Below are 27,904 nucleotides of genomic sequence, written 5' to 3' on the forward strand. Positions count from 1 at the left end.
ATCGCAAGGCAATTTCTCGGCGGAAGGCGAGGGCACCATTGCGGCGTTGCTCGTCCTTGGTGATTTTCCCACGCCGGCCGTAGCTCTAGCGAGGGCCTGGTGCAGAGTTCCCTCCACATGAAGGTGACTCCAGGACAGCTGGCTCTGGCTTTGCCACCCTTGTCACCAGAGTACGGTAATTTACAGCGGCACTCCACCGTATTTATCCCCAAGGTGAACGTGAGCAGGAAAAGCATGCTGCAGATCTCCTTGCAGCCTTGCGGAGGAGACGGAGAGCTCGCCAGCTGCGAGAGCGGAAACGGGGATGGAGGTTCCTGCAGCAGCAGCACCACTAGCGATGCCGGCTACTGCAGCAGCAACAGCATATTTGAAGCGGACGTTCCAGATCGCAAGGCAATTTCTCGGCGGAAGGCGAGGGCACCATTGCGGCGTTGCTCGTCCTTAGTGATTTTCCCACGGAGCCCATGCACCACGCCACCAATGCTGCAGACATGCACTCCATAAATGTCCCTCCGCACGTACACATCCACGTATCTCACGGCACAAGTGCAAGAAAATCAAACACCCTGCAGGACAACAGCATAAATGGTGAAACGGATCATGTTCCAACCTGCACGGAGAAAAATTATACCGTAAGCCTTTCCATCTATTAGCAAGTGAAAAATCAGAATGCACTAATTCACTTAGTTTTATCTTGCACTTTAAAACATGCAAAGTTAAAGTCAGTGAGTGTAAATAGTATTTTGGCCTAAAATTGCATTCAAATTGAGTAGATTTGTGAAGACATGATTTGTAGAGTCGGCTGCGTGTTTCCAGTGATATTTCTTTGGAGGTACCCTGTGCAAACGCTGAGATTTCTTGTCGCGTTTCAAATGCTGCAGACATGCACTCCATAAATGTCCCTCCGCACGTACACATCCACGTATCTCACGGCACAAGTGCAAGAAAATCAAACACCCTGCAGGACAACAGCATAAATGGTGAAACGGATCATGTTCCAACCTGCACGGAGAAAAATTATACCGTAAGCCTTTCCATCTATTAGCAAGTGAAAAATCAGAATGCACTAATTCACTTAGTTTTATCTTGCACTTTAAAACATGCCAAGTTAAAGTCAGTGAGTGTAAATATAAGTAAGTATTTTGGCCTAAAATTGCATTCAAATTGAGTAGATTTGTGAAGACATGGTTTGTAGAGTCGGCTGCGTGTTTCCAGTGATAGCGGTGATTGTTTTGTTGTCATTTATTAGTTGTTTGTACGTCTATGAATTGAACATTGAACAATATACATAACTATTCAGAAACTTCTCTTCCCTTGAACTTGCATGTAAAGCTTTGCTTTTCAATATTAAAGATATGCAGATACACATCATTTCAACATAGGATTGTGAAATACCCAAATAAATTGCAGGCAATTATTTATATTTGTGTAACAATAGCCTATATATGTGTCTTAAGTTGCTGGGGTAGCTAATTTCAGTCCCTTTGCATTTGTTTGTTATTATGTGTATCACTGTGAGCAAACATTCAGCAGAATGTATTTGCAATGTACAAATCCCTTTAGGCAGGTTGGCTAATGGACAAGTATTTTAAAAATGCATTGTAGCTAAACCAGTTGCATGCATGTCGCATTTTTTAGGCTTTTTCAGTTTTTTTTATTTAACACTTTGATCCCTGTTTGTATTTACCTATGGGATCATTTCCATTTAGATAGGTTGACTTATAGACGAGCATTTTAAAAATGCATTGTAATTAAACCAGTTGCATGCATGTCACATTTTTTAGGCTTTTTCAGTTTTTTTTATTTAACACTTTGATCCCTGTTTGTATTTACCTATGGGATCATTTCCATTTAGATAGGTTGACTTATAGACGAGCATTTTAAAAAATGCATTGTAATTAAACAAATGTCACATTTTTTAGGCTTTTTCAGTTTTTATTAATTTATTAACTCTCTGAGTGATCACTGTATGAATGTACCTATGGGATAATTTCCATTCAGTTAGGTTGGCTTATACACAAACACTTTGTAAAATGCACTGTATTTAAACCAGTTGCTTGCATGTCGCATTTTAGAGGCTTTTCTGTTTTTATTCATTTGTTAACAGGCACTGGTACAAGAGTGATCACTGTATGTATTTACCTATGGAGTAATTTTCATTTAGGCAGGTTGGCTTATAGACATGCCCTTTAAAAATGCATTGTTACTAAACCAGTTGCTTACATGCATATTACATTTTACAGACTTTTTCAGTTTTTATTAATTTGTTAACACTCTGAGTGATGACTGACTGTATATGTACCTATGGTATCATTTTCATTTCGATAGGTTGCCTTATACACAAGCACTTTAAAAATGCATTGTGGTTACTAAACCAGTTGCTTACATGCATATTACATTTTACAGACTTTTTCAGTTTTTATTAATTTATTAACTCTCTGAGTGATCACTGTATGAATGTACCTATGGGATAATTTTCATTCAGTTAGGTTGGCTTATACACAAACACTTTGTAAAATGCACTGTATTTAAACCAGTTGCATGCACCTTGCAGTTTAGGGGCTTTTCCAGTTTTTAATAATTTGTTAACACTCTGAGGGATCACTGTATGTATTTACCTCTGGAATAATTATAGACAGCGGTCCCTAAGCCTCCCCACAGCCCTAGGTCTATAAATACACAGCTTCGAAAATACTCTGCTTGACTCCAGTTAGTCTGGCCGAGTACCACGCTGGCGAGCTCTCAGGATTCAACATGATATGCAGGGGCTGCACATGGCTGTCTGTCAGCTGTTGGGCCAAAGGTCAGCTGATGGGGGAGAGTATGAGTGTCAGGTAGACGGGGGCCAAACCACGCGGTTCCTTTGCAGTAAAGGATAACATGTTCGCTGCCCAGCGGGTACTCGCTTAGCCTTGGTATGTTTTCAGAGCATCAGGTGTCTCGCTCACTGCTTATTTCATTTGCACTCTGTTTGTCTCTGATTTTACAGTGTGTTAGAAACAGGTCGCACAAGCAATTAACAGCGCCGTTACCTTTACTGCTGCTGCACTCTTATGTAATCTAATCTAAATTCATGGCTCTAATTTCAGCATGCTGGTTGTTTGTCCATCTCAAACACATAAACATATTGTTCTTCTCATAGCTCATTCAGATGTTTAGAGAGTATGTCAGGTAAATGGCTGCAACAGCAAGACAATACAATACAATATCATTCAGCTCCATAGCTGCATGCAATATTCTGCACTAAAGTTATTGTGGATCTTGCATAACATAATGATGGTCCAGGACTCTACCTGGTATCTGGTGCTCAGCCAGGGGATCTGGAAACCTCTCAGTGTAATTTGATTCAGTGTGTTATGTTATGAGCTGCTTTTGATTCAACAGTCAGATGGTATCTACACATAAGAAATGCAACTCTTAGCAAACGTCTTTTGAGTCTGAGGTCCCTGGTTGTTTAAAACAATATTCAGTGTCAAACTTTTTTATTTTACAGATGATATATAAAAATGTGTATATACTGGCAATATATAAAAATAATAAAATAAAGTATGAAATGAATTAAAAGTTAAAATAATTAACTTCTCTAATTCCAGAATATTGATTCATTTGTTTATTACTGAGTATTAGCAATTTCATAGCAATTCGTTTTTTTTATGTAAATTTAAAAATATTTAAATATATATGGCTTTTTAATATTGAATTAATTTCCTCACCTTTATCAGGTCTAAAAATCCACTATGAGTGGCGAAATATAAAAAGAAGTAAATTTTAAAAAGTATAAGTAAAATAATGAACTAAATGAAAATGACTAATTTCTATAACTAGAATATCAATATATTATTATTATTATTAAGAATAATAATAATAGTAATTATTGTACTGACTAATAGCAATTTCTACTTCATAAAAAAAAAAAATATATATATATATATATATAACAGTTTTTTTGGAACAAAATAAATAAAAAAATATGATGTTAGAGTACATCTCCGTGTTTAGCTGTTTTGGCGTACTTTACTGCTTTTTTGTCTTATTCTACATTATTTTAAGTCATCTTGCAGTCCCCAGGTTGAGAATCACTGGTTTAAATGAACATGAAGGATAAAGTAGTTGTGCAATGTGTTATGTGTGTAATTTATGTAGTTTCCTGTAATCTAGCTTGAGTGTTTGCTCGCGTTCAGAAAGCTGACACAATCCTGTCTCCAGGCCTTTGACCAAACAGACATTTCAGCTGTAGAAATGCATAGAGCAGGTCCAGATTGGGTCTCGGGTCCAACTGTAGATCACGGTTCTTCTGTTTCCTGCTCAAGGACATGGTCACACCTTGTGCTCGCTGACGGGAATGGTTAGCACATGACTGTGTGACCTCTGCCAAAGGTCAATGCAAGCAGCACTCAGCAGCGCTCCTAAAGAGCTGTCAGATGTGTGCGTGTTCGAGCTCCGGGGGGTTGTTAGTGTGTGAATGTGTTGTTTTTCCACAGCACTTTCTGTGCTCGATTAGCTCTTATCAGTCAAGAGCGCAGCACTCGTAATCTCTTCAGCGACGTCTCTCCTCCCACAGTGCTTGAAAACCTAATGGATTTATGAAAATATTTAGATCTCTCTCTGTAACAGCTGCTTGATTGTTCTTTTGTGCACGACTCTTCACTATAATGTTTTTTGTTTAGAATTTTTTTTCCCCCATTTTTTTATGATCTTTAATCGAAATGCAACAAACTCCTTTTAGTTTTTTTAGTTTATATAAAACATCTCCTGGAAGATCAGAAATGAGCACAGTCTTTGTTCAGTAGCGTTTGGATGTGATGCGATCCTGAGGAAATGCAGTAGTAAACCCACAGTCACGCTCCTGTTGTAGCAGAAAATGGTTCACTTTGAGCCTCCTTCATTAAGTTTCTTCAAACGTTTGGCATCATTTACTGTTTTCCTTCTCATTACCTGGGCAGACGGGCCTGATCGTATACAGATAGTTTGACAACAGTTTTCCATTTTTGCCTCGCTAACGTTTTGCCTTGTTTCACCATGGATAAAGTTGGTGTACTTGCCGTAGTTTATTGTAGTAAACCTGCTACTATATTTGCTCTACTCTTGCATACTTTGCCAGCATTCCGGCAAGTCTATACTATGCTATACTATAATATACTGCAGTACTATTAATGCATGTCACAATTTTTACATCTAACAGCTTTCACCTCAGTGGAACATTTTCCAGAACGTTGTCTAGGATTTTTAAAGATATTTAATAATTTTTATATACATTTTACATATATTATTATTTTTTCTCTTTCTTTTTCTCTTTCTTTCTTTCTTTCTTATTTTAATTCATTTATTAATTACAATTAATTATTTTTTATTTATTTTGCATTAATTTTATTTCATTCATTTTCATGAATATTTTTTTTTCATTTTTATAAAAAAAAATCATTTTATATATATATATGTGGGAAGTCATATATGTGAAATATCCCTCATGCTGAGCCAAAAATAAACTAATTAATTAATTAAATACATAAATAAACTACTGCTACTATTACTACTACTACTACTACTAATAATAATAATAATTAAATTATTATTATTTTTTTTTTTTGCAGTTTGAAAGAGGGAAACTGATTTGTATTTGGTAGAAGGCTAATTGTTATAAGGTAAAATAAATATATAGTTGTATAAAAATATAAAAAAATGCTAAATACACTCTCATAGCCATTAAAAAAACTATTTAACATTAAATTAAACCATTTATCTTAATAAAACTATGTAATTATGTAGTACACTCTTAAAAATAACGTTGCTTCAAAAGGTTCTTCAAGCGATGCCATAGAAGAACCATTTTTGGTTCCACAAAGAAGCATTCAGTCAAAGGTTCTTTAAAGAACCATCTCTTTCTTACCTTTTTGTAATCTGAAGAACCTTCTTTCACCCCAAAGAAGCTTTTGTGAAACAGAAAGGTTCTTCAGATGTTAAAGGTTCTTTATGGAACCATTTAGACAAAAGAGTTCTTCTATGGCATCGTGAAGCACCTTTATATTTAAGAGTGTACCTTGTGTCATATCTAGCTCAATAATAACTAAGAAGACACTAACAGAGCTTTCTCCCAACTCGCTTTCATTTCATTGACACGGGGGCACATAGAGCGAGTCTGTCGTCTCATCTGGGGCCCGGCGGAGTGGCAGAACCGCTTTGTGGTTTGACCCGAATACAGAATAAACAGGAATATGTGAGGCTGGCCTTAAGAACGAGGGAAGATATGTGTTTTAGTCATCATCATGACTTTATAAGTGCTGTAAAAACCTGAACGACCTTTTGATAGTGAGCAAGTCATTTGCTAGGAAGCTGTATGTAGATGGATACATTTTAGCGTAAGGTCAGTCGTTATTTCGTTCTGCCCTCACTACCATAAAACGAAACATCTGACAGCGTTTTAAACACCGAAGGCTTTTACGCCTCATTTAGGTGACGGGTATTTAACTTGTCATATTGTTTCGGTTAGCGTAATGACAGCGTGTATATAAAACGTGGTATAAAATGTATTTAAAATGCTTCTAAGCTCAGTATGAAAGCCAGCCGTTGAAATGAATAGCGGCAGCTGGAAAAAGTTTTAGGATGAGAATGATTTTGTTCCGAAAACAAACTCTCTCTCTTTCGCGCTCCCTTTGTTTTTGCGTTCTCTCTCGGCCTACTTTTACCTTCTCTCTATTTTTGCAGCTCGTTCGCAGTCTGAGGGATAGACCACGGGGAAGTCTACCTTTATAAAGCCTTGTTTATATATAACACGTGTATTTATATCTCTGTAAACAATGAACGCACTGTACAGTCTCAGATAAGGTCAATTTCTTCATAACACACTAGGGGTGTAACAATATTCAAACCAAACCCAAAAAAAGGCGATACACCACCAAACCCCCCACCAAAATAGTAAATCAGTGACGACTTCAGCTAAATGCACAGCACAGGCTTTGCTGTCTCGTGTTTGTGTCTGTGCATCATTCTGAAACCACACAGCCTATCCGCTAGATGGCGCTGTCAACTACAGGAACAAAACGCAGAAGAAGATAGTTGTTTATCTCGGTGAAGTGGCAGCAGTGTTAAAGCTCGAGTAGGTGATTTCGGAGAGGTTAGCAATAGCAAGCTAGTTTTGTAAGCATAAGATCACATCCTCCCTGCATAATCAGTCTCCAAAGCCACGCCTCCACATGACCGCGCACAGGCAGAGCAGAGGCAAACTAGCGACATGATGAGACACAACGTCAGCGCTGTCAAATTAATTCGTCTCATTCAACAGTGAGAAAACGTTCCAGTACAAAGTGCATAATATTACAATAATAACGCCTTTCATTCTCGCTCCGTCTGCAATAGCGTAATAGAATGGAGATACGCGGAGGAATGCAAGTACATGCGTTGACAGGCAGGTAGAACAGCCTATCGCAGTCCTCGGACCGAGGAATATGAGTGGACGAACATTTTATGGTCCTATGCCTTCCACAGATGATATAAATACATTTAGACCACTTAACTTAGTGATTGGCTATCGGGATGTGAAGAGACTTTAAACCAGCAGAACATTAGAAGGTCCACCTCATATGTCTTCAGAGAAGCTCCGGTTTTTTATGGCACCGTAATAATAAACCTTCTGGTTTTGGAGCTGCTCAGTTGCACCTCATTATTAGTCACTGTGAACATTAAAGTCTGTTTATATATATACGTGGTGTGTGTGTGTTGCTTGGCTGAGTGATCATAAACATTAAGACTTAAAAATATCCATGACACTTGACACTTTACTTCGTAGACTATTTCCTGCATGGGTTATTTGTAATGAATAATTTTTAATTTGAGCAAAATTCATGCTTATTTATTTAGGCTGCTGCTAATATTTTGATCTTTTTTTATACACACAGACAGAAAATCCCAACAATGAAAGGCCGTACACTTTCAAGGACTTCCTGTTGCACCCGAGAAGGTTAGCCAGAGATTTCACTGCCTGCATGCTTTATTCCCCAAACGTGATGAGTTTTTAACCTAACGCTCACTTACTTAATTCTGTTGATGTTGTGAAAGGCCCTTTGACCTGCTATGACATCATGCAACTGTGAACTGTTTTCATTTCAAACATGTACATGTCAACACTTCTGATACACTTCAGTGGAGTTTTATGTTTAAAACTGGTATGTTTTTCTGGTAATTCGATGTAGGTCTTTTGTTGATGTGTTTGTTTAACCCTTTCGATACAGTCACAAGTCGAGGGTGAAAGGTCATCTGCGACTGAAGATGACATACCTGCCCAAAAACAGCGACACGGAGGACGACCCAGCCAAACAGAACGAGAATCTGGATGTAAGAATAATGCACACAAACACAAGCTTTGGTGACAATAGTGCGATTTTTCCGATTTTATCGATTAATTCGAATTTATTGTTTTGCCACGATAAAATTTTTTAGAAATCGAGGAATCGCGATTTTGAATAGAAATATTACCAAATGTTAGAATTAGACACTTTGACAATATGCCGGTGATAACAGTAAAGAGAAAAGAACGATCCAACCGCGTGTCGGCGCACGTGATTAACCACCCACATGTGACGCGCTCTGGGATGGACGATAAATTTAGCGTTAGGCATCATTCACACAGCGCTTTTGTGTTGACAAAGATGCGACGCGGGCAGTGGAATAGGTAAAACATGCAAGAAGACGGGAGTGAACTTCTTTTATCTTGAGTGCAGTGTTTTTAGAATGGATTTCATGCATGAGACGCTGCAAGAGACGCGAGCGCAACAGTCAAACACATGTTTACACAGAAAAAACAATGGAAAAGCAGCACAATCTAATAAACCTGTAAAGAACTACTACTGTATGTCTGATATTTCATGTTTGCTTCATGGTGACCGGCTGAAAGCTGCTGTTGTTTTTACAGAACATTTATAGTTAATAAACGTCTACTGGTGTTATACCTTCAGTCATTTTGAATTTGAATTACCTTGACTTTTGAGATTTTCTAAAAGAATTGCCCTCGTTTTATTTCTGAACACATATGTATAAGACAAGTTTGTACAATATGTAGTTGTAGTTTTTGCATCTTTTCTGCAAAGATATGTAACAAGTGATTTGTTTAACATTTACATCATGTTAACAACCTCATGTGTGCTGCACTTGGAATAGAATATTCTTTAACTAGAGGGTTAATAAAGAAAAAGTAACTTGAATCATGTTGTAGTAGTTACATTTTCAAGTTGACTAGTTAAAAATCGAGAATCGCTCAAACATTCTGGAAAAATCGAGATTTAAATTTTTTTGCAAAATCGCCCAGCCCTTGGTGACTAACGCAACAATTTAATTCTAGAATCAAAGAATGTTCTCTAAAAGAACTAGAACGAGTTAAAGTTGCAGTATGGTGAATAATATAATAGCTGAAGGACGTTGCTCATTGTGTTCAGCTATGACTACATTCACAATATAATATGGCTGTATGTATAAAGCACAATTGATGATTTTCATCAGTTTCAATGTGGCTTATCTGGTCTGATTTGTTTGTAAGAAGTATCTTTACTGATGTAGTTTGCAGCAGCGCTTCCTTCAAGTATGTGTGTTGAATGGAGAGGCCATGAAAACATTTTATATTCCTCCATCTGCACTTTCTGTTGTGGCCTGTCCTTGAATGAGAAGTGCTATGTTTCCTTAAGCACAATTCTGCCTTATTCACAAAGCTTTTCAGACATTGAAACCTTGTGCTGTGGGTTTATTCCTTAGCAAAATGACAGATAGACAGATTTATATGTGCTTAAAGAGAAAAACAGGAATTATGATTGTTGGTTACATATTTATTTGTATTTGATTCTGTTGTTGAATTTCACATGAATGTAGTTTAGTTATTCAAACACCACTGTTACTATAGTTATATTTGTTGTTAGTACATTAAATATACATTTTGCACTTTTTTTTCCTGGGAAACATAATATTATGTAAAGATATTAAATTTAAGGTCAGGATTATTTAGTTTTTTGTTTTGTGTTTTGTTTTGTCTGAGCCAGGGTTATTATAGTTAACTAAAACTGTTGAAAAGTGCTGTTTACAGCGTTTATATTTTTGGCACACAATGTAGAACATTCAACTATACTTTTTTTAAAGTTAAGGCAAAATGTTCAAGTATTTGTCAGCAAACTCGCAGATAAACACGGTGAGACTAGTGATGCACCGATATATCGGCGAATAATCGTTATCGGCCGATAGAAGCAATTATCTGCGCTATGGACAATTGTTTAAAAACAACTGATGATCAATGATTTGCATGAAGAAAATATTTCTTGTGTTGAATTTAGGGCTGTCCAAGTTAAAGCAACAATAACGCTAAAAAACTAAAATTCTATATATATTTCAAATGTAAACTTAAAACCGTAAACTTATTTTAATTCATCTAGTTTCCATTAAAATATTTCTCATTTTCATGCAGTTTAACTTGATTCACTAAAAAACTACAACTAAAACTGAAAAAAAAAAATATATATATATATATAGACATATTTAAAAAATAAAATGACAAAAATATTTAAATTGAATCACTAAGTTACCATTCAGAACACCTTAGCAACCACATATCAAAGCCCTAGCAATGATCTTGAACATCCTAGCTTGAGGTAAACTCCACTTAAAAATTTAGTTTTGTTTTTGTTATTTCGAGATACAAGATATGTTATGTCACAGACAATGCATGTGTTTATTTATTTATAAAACATTTTTTAAATAGCATCGCGTGTCATTTGGTTTCCAAACAAAAGAAACGAAGCCTTCAGGAAACTAATGACATTTGTTTTGTGCATAAACAAAGGTGTTATATTTATACACAAGAACTTTAATATAGAACCAGCAGAGTCACTGTGTACTTTTCCAGCCGCTCTCGTTGTACAAATGTTGACGCTGGTGTTACCTTCAGGGTTCTCATTGTACGAGAGATACAGACGTGATTTCAGATGTCCAAAACTTGCTCAGAAGTGCTGCCAACATTAGATTAAATAGAGCTTAATCGTTCCTGAATGCACTGTCCTGGTCACTCCGGTCTGGGCTGCTCCGGAGGGGTTGTTACCTGAAATTTGTGAACCATAAAGTCAATTTGTTACCTACTTTTCATGCAAAGTTCCATTTGATTAAACAAACAGACATGATTTTCCCATGGAATTGCATGCAGCCCTGTGTTTTAATACTGATTTCTGTCTTGTAGCCTGGTTGGGAGTTTTTGGAGCCTCATGAATTATGCAGTCCTCACCATCCTCACCAGCTGCCTGCGCTGCCCCCTGGCTGGGAGGAGAGGCAGGACAACCTGGGACGAACCTACTACGTCAACCACGAGAGCAGGACCACCCAATGGCACAGACCCACCATCCAGTAACGATCACCCACTTTAAACAAACATTAGAAACATGCATACACAAAACCAGTAACATACACGAGACCAATACGCCATGTAAATATTTGCCTTTATCTTTTGAGTTCCTTTCATTTGGCACATGGTTCTATTCAAAGTGACTAAAATATTTTAAATAAAATAAGAGGTTTTTTTTTACATTTTATTTTAAAATCAAAGATAAACTTTAAAAACCGTTTTGTTTTTATTTGTTATTTTATGTAGTTTATTTATTCTTTCTTTCATTTATTCATTAATTCGTTCATTCTATTTTTCACTTGTTTTTTTTGTTTGGCATGAATATAGCGGTGGAAACTGGCATGGCACTAAATTATAAATCAATCATATTTAAAATGTTGCTAGAGTCATGTCTGACCATCTGAATTACAGTTTACTATAATTGCTGTTAAATCTGTTTTTAGCACATCAAGTATATATATTGCACTTTGACTGAGAAACAAAAAGCCATTAAGACTTTAAACGTATTTTTAGTTTTATTTTATTATTTCTTTTTATTTAGTTCTGTTTTTTTTGGCTTTGTTTTTAGTATTTTGTTTTAGTAATTGGTTTTATTTTTATTACATTTTTCTCTTTTTTTCTTTTACTTTGTGTACATATGTTTTTTGTTTAAAAGGTTTTTTTTAGATTTATTTTGTCTTTATTTTTAGTGTTTATTTTGTTTTGTCAATATATTTTATTTCATTTGGTCTTATTTTTAGTATTAAAATTAATTATATATTTTTTATCTTTCACTATGTATATATAATATATAACTTTATAATATAATTTTAAAAAAATCATATTTAAAAAAATCATAAGGTTATAAATGCGTCATTTAGAACATCTAAATAAAGTTTTTTTGTGGTAACATTGTAGAGTTTTATTTTTTGTCTTTATTTGTTTTTAGATTGATTTTTAGTTTTATTTTAGTTTTATTTTTTCTTTCACTCTGTATTATATTATTAAAAGTTGTCACATTATTATATTAAGGGTATTTTGTAAAAATCATAAAAAAAGGTCAGGAGTTTTCATAACCAGGGTATAAACAAGTAATTTAGGGCCTCTAAATACAGGTTTTTGTGACCTCATGTATTTGTTTTCTATCGATTTTAAGGAAAAAATCAGCAGGTCATTACTCCCTACACAAAACTCTACTGAAGTCAAATATCCTGTAATAGCTAAGCCAGGCTGCTTGTTTCCTTCCTCTGCTCTCTGCTGGTCAGCGGTGCCCTCACCTGCTTCATTTGAGTCTTTCTGGGTCATTTTGAGCACTGAAGTGTGTGTGTTTTGTCCTGATTTACAGGGACAGTCAAAGAGACAATGAACAGAGACAGGATACACACAGCGAGTCCCAGCGGGCGTTCCTCACACGCAGACAAATATCTGAACATGGCGAGAACCACGAGCGCAGAGAGTCACCTGAGGTACTCTCTCTCTCACACACACACACACACACACACACACACACACACTTCTGCGATTTCTTCGAAACTCCTGGACAAACGACACACTTTCACATCTGTGTGTGTGTGTGTTTTGCAGAGCTGGGAGATCATAACAGCAGATGAGACCACGCTTTATAACAGCCACAGCGAGCGCTCTCCGCCGCCCCCCCACTCTCCGATGGAGTTTACTGGATTCTGTGAGGAGTTCAGCAGACTGCAGGCCGGAAACGACAGACGCACATCCCTCACGGTCAGTCCACACACACACACACTCATGAATCAGAGCAATGAAGTCTTTGACGAGTGAGTAAAACACAGAAATTAATACTTTTATTCAGTAAGAAGGCATTCAATTGATCAACAGTGACAGACATTTATAATGTTGCAAAGATTTCTAGATCAAATAAATTATTTTCTTTTGAGCTTTCTATTCATCAAAGAATCCTGAAAAAATCAAATGTATCACTTTCCACAAAAATATGTAGTATCACAACTGTTTTCAAAAATAAATATCTGATAAAAATCTGAAATGTTTCTTGAGCAGCAAATCAGCATATTAGAATGATTTCTAGAGGAATGATGCTGAAAATTCAGCTTTGAATCTAAAGAATAAATTACATTTTAACATATATTCACATAGAGAACACTTATTTTAAATTACAATAATATTTCACTGTATTTTTGATCAAATAAATGCAGCCTTGAAGAGACTTTTGCTTTCAAAAACATTGAAAAATCTTACCAACCCCAAAATTTTGAACAGCAGTGTAAGTGACACGAGCAACTCAAAGAAAAGTCATTCTAATGATCTACAGCAAATCACGTTTTCTAAATTCTTGCAGACGTTTATGCAAGATCCCAAATGTAAATGTGGTGACACATAAGGAATATTCCTCACATTAAGCCATTGATACAAAAATCACAATGTGTATTGATGGTTTTGTGACAGATTCAGGAGACTGATTCATACGAGTCATGTTGCTCCAAGTGATACATTGACTATATGCATAATTTAGAATGACCTCAAGTTTTGTGCTTCCACTAGTATATCTGATATTTAAATTAAGATTGATAGTTGACCTCTATGAGTTCTGCGCAGTGAGTTTTTTTTTTGTTTTTTTTTTGAGCAAATTAATGTATTGACCAATCAGCATCCAGAACCAAAACATTCCGTTTCGTGAAATGGAACATGAATATGTTGCAGCTTGTTTCATTGTAATATTTAAAGCTGGTGTTACAGTAACAATATAAACTATATGTAACAGGGAGTCTTGTGTTTTCATCAGCCGCAGGGTCACGGCAGCCGCAGAGGAAGTGGACAGACCCTAACAGCGGAAGAGCATCCTGTTCACCCCGTGGTGAGAGCATTAAAGCATTCATACATATACTGTATCTGTCCGTGTGAGTCCAGACCGAGCCCTCGCCGTGTGCTCTAGTTTCAGCAGAATGTGGAGTGTTTTTCTTAGTCTCTCAGCGCATGGTGTAATCTTAGCTGCCCTAGATTTCCCAGCATGCCCTGAACCTCGCAATACATCACCTCAGCTGCGGCGCCGCTCACATCTGCTCCCAGAGGACAGTGTGTTTGAGAGCCGAGCCACTAACTGATGGCTATTTGTGAACCAAACGGACGATCTGTAATGGATTGTTTCCATTTTTTGCTCTCCTCGTTTCACCCCTCTCTGCATTTTCGTTTCGTTACTCACTTTGTGGTTTTCTGTTCTTCCCTGTAGTTATTACCCACATCTGCCGGGCTGCCTCCGGGATGGGAGGAGAAGCAGGACAGTAAAGGGAGAATTTATTACGTCAATCACAACAGCAGGATGACAACCTGGACACGACCGCTCATTCAGGTACATCTCAGTCCTGGTTGAAAAGATCTTGCTCTAGAGAGCTCTATCAGCGTTTGGTGTAGTGCTGCACGGTTTGAGGGAAAAAAAAATAATAATGATTTTTTTTTTTTTAGTGGTGAAATCACAAGTTGTGATATAAAATTTTATGGGCTGAACAATTAATTTGTTGGCCTGCACAATATAATAATAATAATAATAACAACAACAACAACCAAATTAAATTTTTTTTTATTATTATTATTATTATTTTTTTTTTATTATTATTATATAGTCATGCTGATATATAAATCATACTTTTTCAGCCAAGTAATAACAATGATGATAATAATAATTGTTATTGTTATTATTATTATTATTATTATTATTATTATTATTATTATTATTATTATTATTATTATTATTATTATTATTATTATTATTATTATTATTATTATTATTATTATTATTATTATTATTATTATTATTATTATTATTATTATTATTATCATTGAGCTACATGTTTGCTGTGCTTGTTTGTACAGCTGCACAATTTGGCCAAAAAAAATGTAATTTTATATATCTTATAAAATATTTAAGATATATAAATTATATATATTATTTTATAATATATATAATAAAATAATATATATATATATATATATATATATATATAAAATTCTTTTTTTAACAATAATTGTACAACAGTTTTAACTAACAATAACTGTTATTATTACTATTACTAAAAAAAAAAAAATTTATAAGAAATTTTATTATTGTAATATTTCCCTGTAAAATTAAATAAAATTGAGTATACAAGAAAAATCATTTAATAATCATCATCATCATAATATTTTTATTTTACAGTCCAACTTTTTGTGGCTTACTTAAATTTCTTCATTTTCAAACATTAAACCATCATGCAGTCCTAATTTGTGGCGGAATACCGGCTCATCCCTCAGACCCCTGACCTTTGACCTGTGTATTTCAGCTCATACAGCCGCCCTCTGAGGCCGCAGCAGCAGCGGTGGCGGGTGCTGCCTTGAATCCCACAGTCTATGCTCCGCCGCTGCTCTCCCCGGATGTGTCCCCTCAGCACGCACTCTCTCACTCGCCGGAGCACACGGGCCTGATGCCGGCCGGCTGGGAGGTGCGCAGCGCTCCGAATGGACGGTCCTTCTTCATAGACCACAACACTAAGACCACCACATGGGTAAGACAAGACATGATGCTGCGCCATGGTATATGACTAGTGTTTGTTTTGCTTTTCCTGTGCATGTTTTGATTGCACCATTGTTCACGCTGAGATGTACTTCCTGTGTTTGCCATCCTGTTTCCTGTTCCGTCACAGGACAACCCCCATGCAGTCCTAATTTGTGGCGGAATACCGGCTCATCCCTCAGACCCCTGACCTTTGACCTGTGTATTTCAGCTCATACAGCCGCCCTCTGAGGCCGCAGCAGCAGCGGTGGCGGGTGCTGCCTTGAATCCCACAGTCTATGCTCCGCCGCTGCTCTCCCCGGATGTGTCCCCTCAGCACGCACTCTCTCACTCGCCGGAGCACACGGGCCTGATGCCGGCCGGCTGGGAGGTGCGCAGCGCTCCGAATGGACGGTCCTTCTTCATAGACCACAACACTAAGACCACCACATGGGTAAGACAAGACATGATGCTGTGCCATGGTATATGACTAGTGTTTGTTTTGCTTTTCCTGTGCATGTTTTGATTGCACCATTGTTCACGCTGAGATGTACTTCCTGTGTTTGCCATCCTGTTTCCTGTTCCATCACAGGACAACCCCCGGCTGAAGGTTCCTGTGCACATGAGGAGAAGAGTCTCCCTTGACCCCACTGACCTCGGCCCACTGCCGGTAAGACGGGTGATGTCATCGCTGATGTCATAATCAGATGATGAGGTCATGATTTTAATGACATGCTGTTCAGGACAGAGGGTGAAAAGGTGTGTGTGTGTGTGTGTGTGTGTGTTGTTAAGCTATGTTTTATCTTCTGCGCATGTGTGAAGAACACCATTTATGGGTTAGTCCAGTTCAGTCCTGTATACGGAGCTGCTGTGGTTGAACGTGATGATGCCGTAAAGAATGTTATTGCTAAGAACAGCTGTGGTTATGGAGTCAGTGTGTGTGTGTCTTTGTCTTCTGCAGCCTGGTTGGGAGGAGCGAGTACATGGTGACGGCAGAATCTTCTACATCGATCACAGTAAGTGACACATTAATGACCATGCCAATCTAAAAAACTTCTAGGATTCTGTACAATTCTTTTAGGGATCATATGTATTTTTTTTAAATTATTTAATATAATATTTTTACGAATAATTATATTTATAAACTTTTTTTTTTTATTTTTTTTTTTAAGAACTTTTTTTTTACTAATTATTTGTTTATTTATTATTTAAATTTTTTAAAATGTTTCTAAAAATGTATTATTTATAACTTATTTTACAAATTGTTGTTATTATTATTATTATTACGGAGCCCCGCACATGGCATGCAGGAAAAAAATAGTAGGCTAAATCATGCACACGATTTATAAATCAAGAGAACGGATTAGTAAATCGTGCGCACGATTTATTTATTTTTTCTTGCATGTCGTGTGCGGGGCTCCATATATTATTATTATTATTATATTTATTTGCATTTTTTATGCAATATTTTTTTTTTAAATGTGTTATATTTTTATTTATTTTATTTATACCTTTTATATAACCTTTTTGTTTTATATGTACTTTTTTATTTTTATTTGTACCAATTTTAATTTTATTTTTTGTTTTGTTTTTTTAGAAACAAAAGTCACACAGTGGGAGGATCCAAGACTACAGAGTTCAGCCATCACTGGTCCAGTAAGTGGTGTTCTGTTTCTGTTAAAGGTCCTGTACGGTCAGGCATTGAAGGCCAAGTCGGCAGAAACGGGCATTAATGGATCATATTGAGAGAGACTGCTGAAGCGCACAGTGATCTTTGCCATATCTTGTTTCTGAGCCTGAAACCCTGTACATTTCTTCCCAATGGTTTCCTGTAAGGGGTTTGTGCGTATCACGAGGGGAGGTTATATTTGTCCAGGATGAGTTGAATGATCTCTGTCGGGTCAGGAGCGCTCAACATCTGAGCAGATAAGAACTCATGGATTATTGGTGAACTGATTGTGTTCTGCTTTATTTCAGGCCGTGCCTTACTCCAGAGACTATAAACAGAAGTATGATTACTTCCGCAAGAAACTCAAGAAACCAGTACGTCACTCTCCTTCTTGAGCTTTGTGGTTTTTCCCATCCCATTAAGATTTCAACATCTTTGGGGTTTATCAAAGAGCAGAATTTTTAACCCAGTTTGTTCAAGTCACTACCGATATAATAATAAATAATACATTTATTTATTTATTTAGATGGTTTGCTGTGCTTGTTTGTATAGCCACACAATTTGGCCAAATTTATTATTATTATTACTACTACTACTAAATTATTCTGATTATTATTACTAAATAAAATACACAAAATATTACTGATTGATAAATAAATATTATAAATAAACAATAAATATTACTAAATAAAGTATACAAAATTGTGTGTAATCAAGTGTTATTTTTGTAATATTTCACTGTAAACAAAATAAGTGAATATTTATAATAATAATAATATTATTAAATATTAATCATGATTATTTAACTGTCAAACTTTTTATGTCTTTCCTAAACCACACAGTTATCACACTGAATGTAGTTTTAAAATCAACTGAATGAGTTGAATTGTGAATGTTGTTGAAGTGTTGAATGTTAATCAGTCATATTCACATTTTTCAGTAGTGCCATATACACTTGTTTTCATGACTTCAAAGGCAACATAAAAAAATCAAAGGTGGCCCGATTTATATTTTTAATAAACATTGCTCGTCTTATTTTTCAGTTGATCAGTGCAGATTATTTTAAAAGCATAAATTGTTGGTTTTTATAATCTTCATGAAAAAAATTTAAAACTATTCTTGCCTCTGAATCCACCTTTCTTCTGCGTGGGCTGGGAAAATATATTAACTAATAATAATTTGATCATCTAATATGTATGATCCAATCAACTAAATATAAAATCAAAATCATTCTTTTCTTGGCTCTTCAGGCTGACATCCCGAACCGCTTTGAGCTGAATGTGAGACGTAACGCTCTTCTGGAGGACTCGTACCGGCGCATTCTGTCCGTCAAACGCTCGGACCTGCTAAAGGCCCGCCTCTGGGTGGAGTTTGAGGGGGAGAAGGGGCTGGACTATGGGGGCGTGGCCAGGGAATGGTTCTTCCTGATCTCCAAGGAAATGTTCAACCCGTATTATGGGCTGTTTGAGTATTCTGCCACGTGTGTGATCCAGCTTTATATTTCCTTCAGTCAAATTGTGTCTTTAAATACACTCTTGTGTGTTGTGCTAAGAACTAGGGCTGTCAAAAAAAATTCGAATTTCGAATATTCGTCGAATTTAAAATATAAATCCACATTCGAATGCAGAAACGTTGCATTCGAATTTTAGGTGTGCGTCAGGCTGCCTTATCAGTGGTGCACGAGATGCGATGACGATGTAAGTGGCATTGAATTTTAATGCTTTTTTTAGCTTATCCAGTTGAAGCCACTAACGGCGCTGCTACGTTGTTCATTCAAAATCAGTACGTCACTCTCCTTCTTGAGCTTTGTGGTTTTTCCCATCCCATTAAGATTTCAACATCTTTGGGGTTTATCAAAGAGCAGAATTTTTAACCCAGTTTGTTCAAGTCACTACCGATATAATAATAAATAATACATTTATTTATTTATTTAGATGGTTTGCTGTGCTTGTTTGTATAGCCACACAATTTGGCCAAATTTATTATTATTATTACTACTACTACTAAATTATTCTGATTATTATTACTAAATAAAATACACAAAATATTACTGATTGATAAATAAATATTATAAATAAACAATAAATATTACTAAATAAAGTATACAAAATTGTGTGTAATCAAGTGTTATTTTTGTAATATTTCACTGTAAACAAAATAAGTGAATATTTATAATAATAATAATATTATTAAATATTAATCATGATTATTTAACTGTCAAACTTTTTATGTCTTTCCTAAACCACACAGTTATCACACTGAATGTAGTTTTAAAATCAACTGAATGAGTTGAATTGTGAATGTTGTTGAAGTGTTGAATGTTAATCAGTCATATTCACATTTTTCAGTAGTGCCATATACACTTGTTTTCATGACTTCAAAGGCAACATAAAAAAATCAAAGGTGGCCCGATTTATATTTTTAATAAACATTGCTCGTCTTATTTTTCAGTTGATCAGTGCAGATTATTTTAAAAGCATAAATTGTTGGTTTTTATAATCTTCATGAAAAAAATGTAAAACTATTCTTGCCTCTGAATCCACCTTTCTTCTGCGTGGGCTGGGAAAATATATTAACTAATAATAATTTGATCATCTAATATGTATGATCCAATCAACTAAATATAAAATCAAAATCATTCTTTTCTTGGCTCTTCAGGCTGACATCCCGAACCGCTTTGAGCTGAATGTGAGACGTAACGCTCTTCTGGAGGACTCGTACCGGCGCATTCTGTCCGTCAAACGCTCGGACCTGCTAAAGGCCCGCCTCTGGGTGGAGTTTGAGGGGGAGAAGGGGCTGGACTATGGGGGCGTGGCCAGGGAATGGTTCTTCCTGATCTCCAAGGAAATGTTCAACCCGTATTATGGGCTGTTTGAGTATTCTGCCACGTGTGTGATCCAGCTTTATATTTCCTTCAGTCAAATTGTGTCTTTAAATACACTCTTGTGTGTTGTGCTAAGAACTAGGGCTGTCAAAAAAAATTCGAATTTCGAATATTCGTCGAATTTAAAATATAAATCCACATTCGAATGCAAAAACGTTGCATTCGAATTTTAGGTGTGCGTCAGGCTGCCTTATCAGTGGTGCACGAGATGCGATGACGATGTAAGTGGCATTGAATTTTAATGCTTTTTTTAGCTTATCCAGTTGAAGCCACTAACGGCGCTGCTACGTTGTTCATTCAAAATATTGCGGAAAACGAGAACATCAGTGTGGAGAAGATGTTGTTTACGGCAAAACTGAAACTAAGTCGTTCACACAGAATGCATATTTATCGCATTTTCTAGAGGGACGTCTATCAGCGTTGCACTCGCGTCTCGCACAAGAGAGCCACATGTTTAGAAAGCCATGTAAAATTAAAGTAAGTTCAACTTTTATAAATCATGTCTCAAGACTTTATGGCGGTTTTTCTGGATCCCACTGCATCTCATGTTTTTAAATGAAGAAAGTACTCTTTGTGATTGCTTTTCGGTCCTTTGTATTAAACAATACATACATGCATGATGCCGTTTTGTTTCTAATTGTTTAAGCAACTTAATTAATTATATATGGTTTATAAACATTATTTTGAACATTATACACTTTTTTCAAAGTTTAAAAAAAAAAAATAATAGTCATGTTATTTTATTGCTTTGAAGAAACGTGCATTAGTAATATTTTGCTCGATGCGCCGTCTTGTGGCCTCGAGAGAAGCCAAAACCTTTTTTCCCCCTAACTGAAATTATGCATTTTAAATTTAAATATAATTCAAATATTGATAATATTTAAATACAAAATTTGAATTTAGTTTTTCATCCATTTTGACAGCCCTACTAAGAATGTGCTAAAATCTTTTAGAAATTTTTTAAATGCTGTTGTATGAATATTGCAGGGATAACTACACCCTACAGATCAACCCCAACTCAGGTCTGTGTAACGAGGACCATCTGTCCTATTTTAAGTTCATCGGCCGGGTGGCTGGGATGGCCGTTTATCACGGGAAGCTGTTGGATGGTGAGTAACCTATCAAGACCAATAAATGCCCACAACTCATATTCACAGTGTTTGACTTTATCGATAGACACACTGCACGCAATCAGACCGATTTACTAAAGGCAACAAATGTCTAAAAGTAACTACAGTGATAATTCTGTCATCGTTTACTCTTAAATGATTTTGTCTGCACAGCATTCTTCATCCGGCCCTTCTACAAGATGATGCTGCAGAAGCCAATCACGTTACAGGATATGGAGTCAGTGGTGAGTGACAGGCACACCTCAACCAATCAGCATCAGCTCTAAATGTCACTTTAGCGCTTTTTCAGAGAGAGAAATAACACTACCACACTACCTACAAAATAGCTGAATACTTCTATGTATAATGTGCAGAGAAAAAAAAATTGTAGATAGTAAACAGTGCTTTACATTGGTTTGCTTTTGCCCCTTCATAAATGTTCAGTAGATTGTAGAAGTGCACTACAATGAAATAGTCACTCGTATTTATTTTGATTTAATTTATTACATATATATATATATATATATGCATATATATATACTCATGAAAAATGGGTGCAAAAACAAAAGTGTTGCGTTTATAATTTTGTTCAGTGTATATATATATACTTTTTTTTTTCTTCAAATTTGCAATTTTTATAATTTATTTTATTTACTTTATATATAAATTTATTTCTTTTTTTTTCATATAGTTTTTAATTTGTTTATCAGTTCTGTTATATTTAAACTTCAAGGAAACCACTTTTAAAAAGAAAAAGAAAATACTTGATAGTATGTGTACAGCCTAGTAGTATTTCATTCTAAAACAATTCATTGCTTCTGGGTAATAAGTAAGAAGTGTAAGTTATATTTTAACACAGTTTGAGGGCTGTTAACACTAATGATGTGCTTAATGTCCCATGGAGCTCTAGTTTAGTCATCATTAGGTATCAAACACTTGTCAGTCTGTTGGTTTTGGTCACATTATTTCAGGACAACGAGTACTTCAACTCCCTGCGATGGATCTTGGAGAACGACCCCACAGATCTGGACCTCAGGTTCACCATCGACGAGGAGCTCTTTGGACAGGTGATCTGTTCTGCTTTACACTCTATACACACCATGCAACTTTTGCTTTACATTCCTAGATGCTTTGTGTGAGGAACAGACTGGAACAGGAACAGAATTGGGTGAAACTTAGGTGAACTGTTCCTGTAAAAGACCTGTAAATAAAGTCCTCTAGACTTCCTAAAGATATGATTCGTGTAGTTGTATTTTGATGTGATATCGATCTGATCTCTTCCACAGACGCACCAGCATGAGCTGAAACCAGGAGGTGCTGATATTGTGATCAATGACAACAACAAAAAGGAGTATATTCAGTATGTTTTGCCTCCCTCTAGTGGCACACAGATCTAACACATCAATGTCACAGTGACACTTTTCACATGCGACAGGCTTCACGATATAATACCATCTCCTCTGGTGTTTCTTTGCAGTCTGGTGATGCAGTGGAGGTTTGTGGATCGGATCCAGAGACAGATGACGGCCTTCAAGGAGGTACAGACCCTCGTTCAGTCGGTTCTCAGTGCCGCCCACTGAGAGTTTCACTGACTTGTGTTTTATCTGCAGGGTTTCTATGAGCTGATTCCTCAGGACCTGATCAAGATCTTTGATGAAAACGAGCTGGAGGTGAGACCATCTGCTTTACGCTGTATGTACCTGAGCTCTCATGACCCTGCTGACCTCTCTGTGTTCCTCAGCTGCTGATGTGTGGCTTAGGAGACGTGGACGTCAACGACTGGAGAGAAAACACCAAATATAAAAATGGCTACAACCCAAATCACCCTGTCATCATCTGGTTCTGGAAGGTCAGATTTGATTCCTCACATATTTTTTTATTATTAAAAATCAAATCATATTTGCTTTTGTTCAAATCTAATTATAATTTTGGCTTAAAGCGATTATAAAAACTGTTATAGGGCTGTATTCAGTTTAGTCTATTTTGCTATAAATTCAGCGTGTCCCTTTCCATTACAGCAGTGCTCTTTTTTTTGTTTTTAATAGATTGTAGAAATACACTAAAACAACATTTTTATAGTCATAGTTCATAATTAATCATTTTTATTTTAACACACACACGCACATAAGTAATCGTGCAATAATTTTGATCACAGCATTGAACAAAATAATCGTGATTCTGGCCTTAATTGAGCATCTCTAATTATAGGTAGTACTAAGCCACTAAAAAATCATGTTACAGTGATTTTTACCATGATTAAGGATTGTTGTGGGCAAATTTAAATTTTAATAACAATTTTGAATGATCATAAAAACAGTAGAGATAAAGCAGTTATTGAGTTTTGCAGATGTTTTTTTTTTTTATAAATCCAGAGTTTAATCCAAATTTAATCTAATTTATTTTTATTTATTATTTTTAATATTATTTATGTAAATGTATATAAATTCTGTGTAAATTATTTAATTTATTTTTATTTTTCTGTTGTTGTTTTTTTAGTTTTTTCCAGTCAAATTATATTTGATGTTCAGGCATATCCAATGTCGAAAAGACATTTAAAAAAAAAAAACTTGAATAAATACATGATGTTTCTAATCTCTGAGTAATCGTGATAAAACACTTGTTAATAATCACAAACTAACCATGATTTCAGTATTGAACAAAATAATAGTGATTCTGACTTTGTGTGATTCTGAGCAGCTGTACTTAATGATGTAGGTGATTTTTACCATGATTAAGTGTTGTTGTTGTTGTACATAGCAAGTAGCTAAAACGTAAAGCTAAAAACCCTTAACCATGGTAAAATCACTGTAACTGCAGTATTATAGCACAACTTACAGAATGAATTGATTTGAATTTGTTGACGGTACTTCAGACGGTGTTGCTGATGGATGCAGAGAAGCGAATCCGTTTGCTGCAGTTTGTGACGGGAACGTCCCGCGTACCGATGAACGGCTTCGCTGAGCTCTACGGTAAGCCCCGCCCCCATCTCACGACGCTCATTAATATTAGGCATTATTATTATTTGCACTAAGTGAAAATACAAATTAGATTCTATTTACACTAAGTGCAAATAGCTATAGATTTTATTTACACTGTTAAAAATAGCTAGATTTACTGCTATTTATACTACTTATTGCAAATAGTGGCAATTATCTGCACCTCAGTATTGTAGTACATTATAAAACAGTACGCAGTAATAATGTATTGAGTGTAAATTATAATTTGAATTCAAATTATTAAATGGATGCCACCTTATTGGGACAATAAAGCCCTCCCTACACCTACCCGATATTTTATTTTCAACTTTTTGATTATTTCCTTGATTATTTTCCGATGCTATATGAGATTTGAAAAGGGAGAAAAAAAGTTCGGCAAAAGGTGGGTTCGAACTCGTCAAAAAGCATGCGCCCTACGCCACTGAAACTGATGTTTAACAAGCGTTTTTTTTTCATTATTGACTATCCCAATCACACGTTGGGGGGCGGAGTTAGTGTAAATAGCCTCTGCCAACAAGGCGGCTGTTTGCACTTAGTGTAAATAGACACTCCGTTAGTAATATTAATGCAGTTCTGTCATGGCAACTCTCGAGGGATTGGCATGGTAATGTACATGACAATGTTAATGTATTTGGTCTTGGCGGAATAGATCTGCTGCTGCTGCTGCAGAGCAAGTACAGAGACAACATGCTGCTGTGAGCATGTAAGAAATACTGCTGCTGCACATATAACACATATGAATAACCCCCATACAGCATACATGAATCACCTCGTAGCAGATCTATTCAGGTGGAGCTGGGGAAGGTGGAGGGTTTCTGAAGCAAGCTGCAACTGTTACTGCAAGCACTAGTCATATATTTGAATGTTGAGCAGCGAGCTCATTGGCTACTGATACAGGAGAGAACCAATCAGCTGTGCCATGTGATAATGATGTCATTAGGTCAGACTGAGTTAGACCTATCGGACTGCGCCATCTAGAGTTTCATGCCAGAACTCTGTATTTGATAGTGTCATTCTGTGTTTCTGTGATTTCTCAGGATCCAACGGGCCGCAGTTGTTCACTATCGAACAGTGGGGTGCGAGGGACAAACTGCCCCGAGCGCACACCTGGTGAGGGATCTGTCTGTGTGTCTGCACCTGTCTACCTGTCTCTCCTGTCTCGTTCATGACTTGTCCTGTGTCTCTCCGTCAGCTTCAACCGGCTGGATCTCCCTCCGTACGAGTCGTTCGAGGAGCTCCGTGAGAAGCTGCTCATGGCGATAGAAAACGCTCAAGGCTTTGATGGGGTGGATTAGACTCCGGCTGCCACGGCAACAGCGTAACCATGGCGACAGCATCAGGACCATCAGGGCATGTGCGAGCGGCTCTACGGGAAACGAGGACACACCGTTATAAAATCACAAATCTGTATGTTTCTGATGTTTACAGAATAACGTTTTGTAATGTACTCTTGCATACAGCTGTATGTTTCTACGTACAAGATTTCGAAACATCTATAGATTTGATCATATCTATGCATTTGAGCATAACTGAGGAATCGTGTATTTCTAATATGAGCTTTTAAGTCACGCGTTATGGATGTGCACTATTTGGCTGATGAGATTTCCCAACATGCACAATGTGAGACCATTATATTTCTGGCAGTCTGTACAAATAATGTAATTTTTTCGTTTGTTTTTGAATTTTTAAAAATTCTAATGTATCCAGGCATCATTGTTTGTACTGATCAAATGCTCTATTGCTCTTAATCATGATTTTTTTCCCCCCCTCACTTTGACTTTGTTTACATGTTTTTTTGTTTACAGATAGCTCACTTTTGAAAACCATATGATTATTAATCTTTTTTTTTTTTTTACTGCTTTTGAAGGTTGAAGCACTTTTCTAAAATCATAAGGTTCAAGTCTTACTATGTATAGATCACCTCAGTCAAGCTGTATTGAGACAAATCATTGCTTTATATCATTTACTAAATGTTTACAGCTTAAATATTGCTTAAAGTAAGCACATTTTGTCTTGCAAGAAACGTATCGGACTGTTAAATAACTTTGCCTTCATTTGTACTATAAAACTATTCGATTCTGTGTGCTGACGAGCAACTTTTAATGAGGAAACACTTTTATGGTCGATATTGTAGTTTAATTAGACACTATTATATGAACTGCATTTCTACAAATGTTTTTGGCACTGACGAGAGGGTTTCAGAAAGGATTTTCTATTAAAGATTTATGAGCGAAAGTGTCTTTCGTTTTATTGTAAATTGTGCTGATTTGAATTGTCACGCCGATCTTTATGGCTGCATATTTTTGGGAAATTAATAAAATGGAAAAGACTCTTCCCATGTGATGTCTTCATTAAGGTTTGTGTGGTCTTTAAGAGTTATTAGTTAAGCAGTTGTCATAATACATGAAGAGCTCAGATGCAAAAGCCTCTTAAGTGCCATTTGAAATTGTCTTCTAAAATTAGAATTTTTCTATGTTTATGCCCAGACAATTCACTTTAATGGCAATTTCAAGTGACACTTAGAGGCTTTTCCCATATTGTTTCAAAGTAACTTTAACAGGAAACGCCTGCTAGTCAGCAGACAAAGATAAATGTTACACGGAAAAGGCCTGAAGATGTTTAAAACAGAAAGGAAACACCGCTGGGCAAGCGCATCCTCTTCTGGAAGGTACATCATTTAATTATTACTAATAATTTTATTTTACTTATTATTATACAAATGGAATTGAATGGCAGTTATTTTACGTATTATTTTTTTACTTGTAGACAAATGGGATTTATTTTTGTATTTGTTTTATTATTATACAGTGATATTGAATAACATTAATTTTTATATTTATACTAGTATATCAGTGGTATTCAGTAACATTTATTTATATTTTATTATTATTGTACAAATTATACTGAATAACATTTATTTTTATGTTTATGTTTATTTGTATTTTTATGTGTATTATTTTTATTTTATACAAATGGTACTGAAAAACATAAGTATATTCGTATTATTATACAAATAGTTTTGAATATTTATTTAATATTTATTCATATAAATGCATATTTTATTTACAAATAAATGTCATTATAAATAAATAGAAGACATGTTCTCATGATAATTATTGTAAAGTTGTGTATTTGATTGATGCAGTGATGCAGTTCTCTAAACGTCCGCTAGGCGGCAGTAACAGCGCAGGTGGAAATCGGCCAAAAGGGGGCGCAGTAAAGGTCTAAAGGTCTTTACAACGTGGGCTGTGTTGTGGCATAAATAATACTTTATTGATCTAATACATTAGATGTTGCCTACATATACTATTTGGAACTATACCTTTACTCTGCATGAAATAATAGAGTTAAATACATTAAAATATATGTTCCCATATAATGTTAAAGTA

At 35.9% G+C, this 27,904-nt stretch overlaps 1 protein-coding gene across 1 annotated transcript; it reads left to right on the forward strand.

Annotated features, from left to right (window-relative positions):
- The first annotated feature begins 117 nt into the window (after positions 1–117).
- Positions 118–26,797, forward strand: LOC107594398 (E3 ubiquitin-protein ligase NEDD4-like). The gene is made up of 27 exons (XM_016284418.1): positions 118–393; positions 462–632; positions 7,893–7,954; positions 8,226–8,328; positions 11,204–11,367; positions 12,690–12,810; positions 12,929–13,081; positions 14,118–14,189; positions 14,562–14,681; positions 15,649–15,870; positions 16,009–16,023; positions 16,090–16,311; positions 16,450–16,527; positions 16,819–16,873; positions 17,455–17,513; positions 17,835–17,900; positions 18,777–19,006; positions 21,398–21,519; positions 21,694–21,764; positions 22,491–22,586; positions 22,806–22,879; positions 22,997–23,057; positions 23,130–23,189; positions 23,261–23,368; positions 24,392–24,488; positions 25,553–25,625; positions 25,708–26,797. Exons 1-27 carry the CDS (start codon positions 118–120, stop codon positions 25,808–25,810), a joined length of 3,054 nt encoding a protein of 1,017 aa, XP_016139904.1. The 3' UTR covers positions 25,811–26,797.
- The last annotated feature ends 1,107 nt before the right edge of the window (positions 26,798–27,904 follow it).

This window comes from Sinocyclocheilus grahami, unplaced genomic scaffold (assembly GCF_001515645.1).
Source record: "Sinocyclocheilus grahami isolate Dianchi unplaced genomic scaffold, SAMN03320097.WGS_v1.1 scaffold182.1, whole genome shotgun sequence".
NCBI lineage: Eukaryota > Metazoa > Chordata > Actinopteri > Cypriniformes > Cyprinidae > Sinocyclocheilus > Sinocyclocheilus grahami.

Coding starts and splice junctions, on each gene's coding strand:
- LOC107594398 (XM_016284418.1), top strand. CDS start 118: ATGAAGGTGACTCCAGGACAGCTGGCTCTGGCTTTGCCACCCTTGTCA. Junction 8,329..11,203: donor AACAGAACGAGAATCTGGAT/GTAAGAATAATG, acceptor TCTGTCTTGTAG/CCTGGTTGGGAGTTTTTGGA. Junction 16,874..17,454: donor AATCTTCTACATCGATCACA/GTAAGTGACACA, acceptor TTGTTTTTTTAG/AAACAAAAGTCACACAGTGG.